At 40.4% G+C, this 9,231-nt stretch overlaps 1 protein-coding gene and 1 pseudogene across 1 annotated transcript; both read left to right on the top strand.

The window, feature by feature from the left end:
* The first annotated feature begins 3,516 nt into the window (after positions 1–3,516).
* On the top strand, positions 3,517–5,328 carry LOC144304745 (sal-like protein 4 pseudogene; annotated as a pseudogene).
* A 1,581-nt stretch (positions 5,329–6,909) lies between these two features.
* LOC144304463 (protein PBDC1-like) lies at positions 6,910–7,733 on the top strand. The gene is given in 2 exon segments (XM_077882996.1): positions 6,910–7,331; positions 7,334–7,733. Coding segments are annotated over 2 exon segments (690 nt in total). The 5' UTR covers positions 6,910–6,925; the 3' UTR covers positions 7,618–7,733.
* Positions 7,734–9,231: the final 1,498 nt, after the last annotated feature.

Raw genomic sequence — 9,231 nt, 5'->3', positions numbered from 1 at the left:
TGTCCTGAAGTAAATCCTTTCTGCCAACAGTTCCATATGCAACCACTCTCCTAGCCTTGAAACACAGTCAAACCAAGAGAGTGTATATACAACTAATGAATATTGGTCTTGGGATGCCTGGGTGGCTCAGCGGTTAAGCGTCTGCCTTCAGCTCAGGTCATGATCCCAGATCCCAGGATCGAGTCCCACATCGGGCTCCCTGCATGGAGCCTGCTTCTCCCTCTGCCTGTGTCTCTGCCACTCTCTCTGTGTCTCTTATGAATAAATGAATAAAAATCTTAAAAACATTTAAAAAAATGAATATTGGTCTAATACCAAACATCTATATTCAAAGTAAAACCTAAGCACATATAATAGCAATGTGATTCATCTTTGTGGTTCTCTTTCTAAAGATCAATTGCTCTGATTGTGGTTATCCACTTCCTCCCTCTAGAGAAGCTTCCAAGAGAGATAAGTGGGAATATAACCAGAGAAAACGAAGGTAAAGTCTAAAAACAGAGCAGAAATGGACAATAGAAGATAAGAGGGAGGTCTACCAAGACGGAAAATGGGTTGGATACAGTTCAAGTTGGCAGAGAGTAGTTAAAATTAAAGATAAATAGCTTGCCTTTTTGAAAGGGAAAGACTGGATTCTAGATTCTGAGGATTTGCTGGTATCAGGCTTTAGAAAATGTAAAGTGGCTTAAACATAGAGTTGGTTAGCATTTAGAAAAGAAACTAGAGATAACTCAGAGCAATTAACCTCTTTTTCTTTTCTAATAAGATATCTACATTGGTAGAGCAGGATCACTGATATGAGTTAGGGATTTCAGAAAGTCACGACAAAGTTTCTTTCATGATAGCCTGGTAGGCAAAATGTAGCAACCAAAACAAGATGATAGTACAGATAAGACTGACAACTTTATGATGACAGGGACTGTCATTGACTTGTTCAATGCTGTACCTTCTCTATGCATCACAGATCCTGACCCAGGCTCAAAATATTTGTGTTGATTTAGTAAAGTTAGGTGCATTCTGATGACTGAAGAGCAATACCCAAAGTACATTGTTTTCTGGATCTCTGTCAACAGATTTAATTTTATTCGCCTTAATATCCCCAGGAGATTAGAAAATACCTGGCATACAGTAGGCACTTAATAAAATGTGATGAATGAATGAATTAATCTATAGGTCTTTTATAACAGTCTTACAAGGTTTTTTTTCTTACTCTTAATCTAGTCAATGTTTTAATCAGTGGCTTGGTTGAAGATATATTAAAACAAGGGATTATCAGTTACTGCAATTATACACATTGAAATAATGAATAGATTAAATGTAATGGGTGAAAAGGACATATGTCAATATTAATATGGCAAAATTTAATATCACTAAATCTATATTCAAAAAATGCACAAGGCCAAAAAAGAAGCACAAGGCATATGATCCAGCAATTCTACTTCTGGGCACAGGCATATCTCAGAGATACTGCGGATTCAGTTCCAGACCACTGCAATAAAGCAAATATCACGATAAAGCAAGTCAAGTGAATTTTTTTGTTTCCTTATGGATACGAGTTGTTTACACTATGCTACAGTCTATTAAGTGTGAAATAGCATTATGTCTAAAAAAATTAATGTCAGAATCAATTTTAAAATACTTTATTGTGGAGTGCCTGGATGACATCGTTGGTTGGGCAACCAGCTCTTGGTTTCGGCTCAGGTCACTATATTAGAGTTGGGAGATTGAGCCCTGAGTGGGGCTCTACACTCAGCAGGGAGTCTGCCTGAGATTTCTCTCCCTCTCCCTCTATCCTTCCACCCCTTGTATGCACACACTAGCTCTCTCTAACATAAACAAATAATTTTTTTAAGAAGAAGAAGAAAGAACATATACTGGCTCATAAAATTATCTGTATCAAGCATAAAAGAATTTAAATCATACAAAGTTATCTGACCACAAAGGGATTAAATTAAAAATCAAAAACAGCAAAAAAAAAAAAAAAAAAAAAAAAAAAAAGCTTCAAACATATGGAAACTTAAAAGCACACTTAAATAATCCATAAATCAAACAGGAATTTTCAAGGGAAGTCAGAAAATACTTTAAACTGAATGAAAATAAAAATATAACATACAAAAAGGTGTGATATGTAGCTAAAGCAGTGTTTATGCAGTAATCATCTCATTACATACTAATATTAGGAAAGAAGACAGTCTCAGATCCATAAGCTAAATTTCCATCTTAAAAAAAGTATAATAAACAAAAATATCACAAAAGGGAAGAATTAGTAAAGATAAAAGCAGAAATCAATGAGATTAAAACTAACTAAATAAAAAAAAAAGAGGGGTGGGGCACAAGAGAAAACAAAACCAAAAGGTGGTTTTTTGAAAAGATCATTAAAATTGAAAACCTCTAGCAAGACCAACAAGAAAATAGGAGAAAAGACACACTTACCAATTATCAGGAAAGAAAGAAGGAATCACTACAAATCTCACAGATGTTAAAAGAATGATAAACGAATACTACTACACAGAATTCAATGCACATAAATAGAACCACTAAGATGAATCAGACCAATTCCTTAAAAACTTTGAAATATTAGGGAAACAAAAGCAAAAATAAACTATCAGGACTTCATCAAAATAAAAAGCTTCTGCACAGTGAAGGAAGGAAACAATCAACAAAACTAAAAGACAACCTATAGAATGGAAGAAGATATTTGCAAATGACATCTGATAAAGGGTAAGTATCTAAAATCTATAAAGATTCAACACCCAGTAAATAAATAATAAATAATCCAGTTTAATAATGGACAGAAAGGGTGGGATCCCTGGGTGGCGCCGCGGTTTGGTGCCTGCCTTTGGCCCAGGGCGCGGTCCTGGAGACCCAAGATCGAATCCCACATCGGGCTCCCGGTGCATGGAGCCTGCTTCTCCCTCTGCCTGTGTCTCTGTCTCTCTCTCTGTCTATCATGAATAAATAAACAAAGTCTTTAAGAAAAAAAAAGAAAGGGTGCCTGGATAGCTCAGTCAATTAAGTGTCTGCCTTTGGCTCAGGTCATAATCTCAGAGTCATGAGATTGAGCCCTACATCAGGCTCCCTGCTCACCGAGGAATCTGCTTTTTCCTCTCTCCCTGCCCCTACCCCCACTCATGTGCTCGCTCTTGCTCTCTCTCTCTCTCTCTCTCCCCCAAATAAATAAATAAATAAAATATTTTTTTTAAATGGGAAGACATGATAGACATCATTCCAAAGAACACATCCAGATGGCTAAGAGACACATGAAAAGATGCTCAACATCACTCATCATCAAAGAAATACAAATCAAAACTATAACGATGTATCACTTCACCAGTAGAATGTCTAAAATTAACAACACAGGGTATGACACTTATTGGCAAGGATACAGAGAAAGGGAACCCTCTTACACTGTTGGTGGGAATGTGAACTGGTGCAGCCACTCTGGAAAACCGTATGGAGGTTCCTCAAAAAGTTGAAAATAGGGAGTGGGCAAATAACCGCGGCTCTCCAGGCGGCCCGATGCTCGCACCACGTCGAGGCGCAAGCAGGCGAAACCCCAGCACATCAACTCGGAGGAGGACCAGGGCGAGCAGCCCCCGCAGCAGCGGGCCCCGGAGTTTGCAGATGCGGCTGCAGCGCTGCGGGCCGCGGGGGAGCCGGGGGGCTCCAGTGAACCACCCGGGGACCGGCAGTGAAGCCAACAGGGATGGAATGACTGCAAAGAGGACTCGTCGGGAGGAGGCTCACATCTGTGAGAAATGCTGTGCAGAGTTCTTCAGCTTCTCGGAGTTCTTAGAACATAAGAAAAATTGCACTAAAGCCCCACCGGTGCTCATGATGAACGACAGCGAGGGGCCGGTGCCTCGGGAGGAGCTCCCCGGGGGCTGGCCACGCCGCACAGCCCCGGCGGCCGAGCAGCCTGCCATCAACATTTATCCGAGCCCAGCCAACCTATGTCAAAGTCGAAGTCCCTGGTGCGTTTGTTGGACCTGCTACCCTGTCCCCAGGCACGACACCTTTGCTAACGGCCCAGCCACGCCGACAGGCCAAACAACACGGCTGCACACGGTGTGGGAAGAATTTCTCCTGGGCGAGCGCTCTTCAAATTCACGAGCGGCCACTCTCACTGGGGAGAAGCCTTTCGTGTGTGACATATGTGGGCGAGCTTTTACCACCAAAGGCAACTTGAAGGTCCACTGTATGACGCATGGGGCCAACAACAGCTGGGCACGCCGTGGGAGGAAGCTGGCCATCGAGAACACCATGGCTCTGTTAGGAACTGATGGGAAGAGAGTCCCTGAGATGTTTCCAAAGGAAATCTTGGCCCCTTCGGTGAACATGGAAGCAGTACACCACCGTGCTCAATGGAGGTCTGGCCATGAAGACCAATGAGATCTCTGTGATCCAGAGTGGGGGGATTCCTACCCTCCCAGTCTCCCTGGGGGCCAGCTCCATTGTGAACACCACCACTATCTCCGAGATGGATGGCTCCCAGGCTGCCATCAGTGCTGAAGTGGAAAAACCAGGTGCTGCCAACAGCGTCCCCAAACACCAATTCCCTCACTTCCTCGAAGAAAATAAGATTGCAGTCAGCTAAGCTCTTTGTCAAGGGAGAAATGCAGGCAGAATGACCTCTAGAACTCTACTTTTTTTTTTTCCTTGTTAAAAGAACCCATCTCCTCCTGTTTTTCTTACTGATGTGCAAATGATGTTTACAGTTGTGATCACAACCTCAGGCAAGTCCTACAATCAGATGTTGTTATGCTGCTTTGCAAAAAAAAAAAAAAAAAAAAATTGAAAAAATCGAAAAAAATCAAGAAAGAGAAAAGAAATTGAAAAAAGAAAAAAATTGAAAAAGAAAAAAACAAAAAATACTAAAACATATACAGACTAGAATTTTTTTTTCTTTAATTTTGGAAAGAAGCGGGTCCTGCAAAGTAGCGTTGTTACTTGCGACAAACTGTATACATAAAACCTTTGTACAACCAAGAGTAACTATTTACAAAGACTATCCTCCTATTTCAAGTTGGAACTTACTGAACTACAATGGACAAGACAACTGTTAGCCTAATTGGGGGAGGGGGTATTGTATACTTCCCTGGTGACTGTATGCAGGTACATGGACAAGATCTGGCATCTGTTTAGGGACCTGTTTCGTATGACACCCCCCCCATCCCTGTACCCATCCTTCCTTTTTTTTTTTTTTTTTTTTGTTCCTGAATGTACTTTTTTTTTTTTCTTTAAGGTTGTAGAATTACAAAATTCCTTCAACCTTGGGACCTTAGGTAGGATACCCTCAAATGGACTGGTTTAGTCCTTAGGGAGTCAATGTGTGTTGCTGCTTATTTAAATAGAGTTCATTCAGAGCCCCAAGAGTGCCAATGTACTCCCTACACTTTCCAGATGCCTCCTTCCTGAGCTACCAGGAGGGCTAGGCACCTAAGCAGGGACCCTCAGGTGACTTAATTTGGTTCGCCAGTGCCTACTCGATCAAAGACCTGGGTTTTCCTTCTTGAAGAAACTCACGGAAAGGGCATATTTCTTACAGGTTCACATACTACTTTGTACAAAAAATGTCCTTGGTGCAGCTTATGCCAAGTTAGTATGAAGATTGTTCTTGAGTATTGCATGAAGGCTACGATGTTCGAACAGGCAAGTCATGGGTGTGAAAGCTTTAATTTATCTACCTCATTTATTTTTTATTTTTGTAGCCATAGTGTCTATTTTCCTATTTTATGACCGCTGAAGTGTTCTGACACCCTGTCTTAAACCTGAGTTGACGTGTGGTGGGAGCAGCTGGACGTTGACGATACTTTCATGATTCTTTTTTTTTCTTTTAACTCTCACCCCCCCCCTTTTTTTTGTATATGTAATGATGAAACATGCTCTGATGGTTGAACAAGGAAGGAGAAAGAAAGACCTTAATTTCCAAGTGGAGAATCTCCTTCTTTGTGGAAAAGTAGATCAATACTGTTAACAAAAGTTGGTCTGTGTTATTGCACCTGACTTTAGGATCCAAAAATTTTTTTGCCACGTTGTGCCTTTCCTTCTGGAATTGTAAGTTGAGAACACAATGCTAGTACCTGTTTACACTGTGAAGTGGATATTGTTACAGAGAACACACCAGAGCCTTTCTCCCTGTTAAGCAAATCATGCCCGTGTGAATGTATAATCTGTGGAGAAACCCCTGTAGTTTTTACCTGCTGATGCTGTCTGTCTTGTTGGAGAATAAATTTTGGATGTTTTTTTTTTCTCCCCCCCCCCAAAAAAAAAGTTAAAAATAGAGCTCCCCTACAATTCAGCAATTGTACTACTAGGTTTTTACCCAAAGGATACTAAAATACTGATTCAAAAGTATACATGCACCCCCATGTTTATAGCAGCATTATCAATAATAGCTAAATTATGGAAAGAGACCAAATGTCCATCCACAGATAAGTGGATAAAGAAGAAGTGGTATATGTATACAATGAAGTATCACTCAGCCATAAAGAAGAATGAAATCTTGAATGATGTGGATAGAGCTAGGGAGTATTATGCTAAGCAAAATAAGTCAGTCAGAGGACAAATACCATTTGATCTCACTCATATGTGGAATTTAAGAAACAAAATAGATGAACATGGAGGGGAGGAGAGAGGCAAACCAGAAAACAGACTCTTAACTATAGAAGAAAAACTGAGGGAGGGTTATAGGAGGGGAGGTGGGCAGAGGAATGTGTTAAATAGGTGATGGGTATTAAAGAGGACACTTGTGATGAGCACTGGATGTTGGATGGAAGTGATGAATCACTAAGTTCTACACTGAAACTAATATTACATTGTATGTTAACTAACTGGAATTTAAATAAAAATTTGCACTTTTCCAACGGGCTACATACACTGCATGCAAATTAGTCATTTCCAGGATGCTGGCTTTGTAGGCTTCAACATGGAGACAACTAGGGGAACTGCTGAGCCGGTTCCTGGGGAACTGGTGTCTGTGGCACATGCTCTTTCTCTCCCAGCCGAGTCTTATGGCAATGATCCTGATATCAAGATGGCTTGGGCCATGAAAGCAATGCAGCATGCTGAAGTCTACTACAAGCTGATTTCATCAGTTGACCCACAGTTCCTGAAACTCACCAAAGTGGATGACCAAATCTATTCTGAGTTTCGGAAAACTTTTGAGAAACTCAGGATAAATGTGTTGGATACAGAAGAACTCAAATTAGAGTCCACTAAAGAGAAGTGGAGACCATTCTGCTTGAAGTTTGACGGGGTTGTAGAAGACTTCAACTGTGGTACTTTGCTGCGACTGGATTGTTCTCAGGGCTACAATGAGGAAAATACCATCTTTGCCCCAGGATACAATTTCTTGCTATTGAAATTGCTCGGAACCGGGAAGGCTATAACAAAGCAGTTTACACCAGTGTTCATGACAAAGAAGAGAAAGAAGGCAACCATGGAAGAGAGAAAGGAGCTGACAGTGGACAAGCAGAAGAGAAAGGAGCCAACAGAGAAAGAGAAACAGCGAAAACCAACAAAGGAGAAGAAAAAGAGAAAGAAGCCAACAAAGAAATCAGCAAGAGTGGTGAAACAGCTATGTTAGGGAGACAGGGAATAGCACTCTGGAAGCTGTGACTCAGCTAAGTCTACAGATTCCATGATGCCACTTGCACAGACCCCTGTGGTTAAATGTATGTCCAGGGCACCCGGGTGGCTCAGTGGTTGAGTGTCTACCTTTGGCTCAGGGTGTGATCCCAGAGTTCCAGGATCGAGTCCCACATCCGGCTCCTGCAGGGAGCCTGCTTCTCCCTCAGCCTACGTCTCTGTCTCTCTCTCTGTGTCTCTCATGAATAAATAAATAGAATATTAAAAGAAAAAACTTGCAGAGTAAAATAAAATAAATATTTTTTAATTTTTAACTTCAAAATATCAAAATTCATGAAAATTGCCTTAAATAACCCAAATTGCCTTATAACTAATGAAAGAGTTGAATCTATAGTCAAAATCTTCTGAAAAGAGATTTCCAGGTCCAGATGGTTTCAATGGAGAATTCGGCCAAACATTTAAAAAAGATATTACACCGGATCCCTGGGTGGCTCAGTGGTTTAGCGCTGCCTTTGGCCCAGGGCCTGATCCTGGGGTCCCTGGATCGAGTCCCACATCGGGCTCCTGGGTGGAGCCTGCTTCTCCCTCTGCCTGTGTCTCGCCTCTCTCTCTCTCTCCCTGTGTCTGTCATGAATAAATAAATAAAATCTTAAAAAAAAAGATATTACACAAATTCTACACAGTCTCTTCCAGAAAATAGAAGAGGAGGGAACACTTCTCAACTAATTTTATGAAGTTAGCATGACCTTGATGACAAAACCAAAGACAGTACAAGAAAACTATAGACTAACATCCTTCATGAACAAAGATGCAAAAATCCTCAACAAAATATCACCAAATCTAATCCAGTAATATAAAAAATACACCATGACTAGGTGGAAAAAGAAACCTCATTCAACATCTTAAAAATTAATCAATGTGGGGCACCTGGGTGACTCAGTGGTTGAGCATCTGTGGCTCAGGTGGTGATCCCAGAGTCCTGGGATCAAGTCCCATATCAGGCTCCCGGTAGAGAGCCTGCTTCTCCCTCTGCCTCTCTCAATAAATCTTTTAAAAAATTAAATTAAAAAAATCTTCAGCAAACTAGGAATAGATGAGATCTTTCTCAATGTATTGAGAAAAGGCATTCTCAAAAAAAAACCCTACAGCTAACATATACTTACATGAAACAGTGAATGCTTTCCTTCTAAGGCCAGGAACTTGACAAAGATGTCTACTCTCAAGACTCCAACTCAATATTACTAGAATTCCAAAGAAATAAAGTGAAATAAAGTAAGAAATAAAGCAAAAAATAAAATAAAATGCATACAGATTAGAACAGTTTCACAATGTGTAGAAAAGCCAAGAAATCTACTTTTAAAACTTCCTAGAGCTAATAAATGTATTTAACAAGATTGAAGGCTACACAGCCAACACAAACACCGATCATATTTTCATACGGCAGCAATAAGCAATTGGATACCAAAATTTAAAACACAATACCACTTAAAATAGCTCCAAAAAATGAAATATCAAGGTATACATCTAAGAAAACTTTTACAGGAACTGTATACCATAAACCTCAAAACACTGATTTTAAAATAGATGTGAATAAATGAAGAGACATATTATGATCAAGGACTGGAAGACTCAACAGAGTAAAGA

This window comes from Canis aureus, chromosome 34, assembly GCF_053574225.1.
Source record: "Canis aureus isolate CA01 chromosome 34, VMU_Caureus_v.1.0, whole genome shotgun sequence".
Lineage (NCBI taxonomy): Eukaryota > Metazoa > Chordata > Mammalia > Carnivora > Canidae > Canis > Canis aureus.
This window is presented reverse-complemented; position numbering and strand designations above follow the sequence as displayed.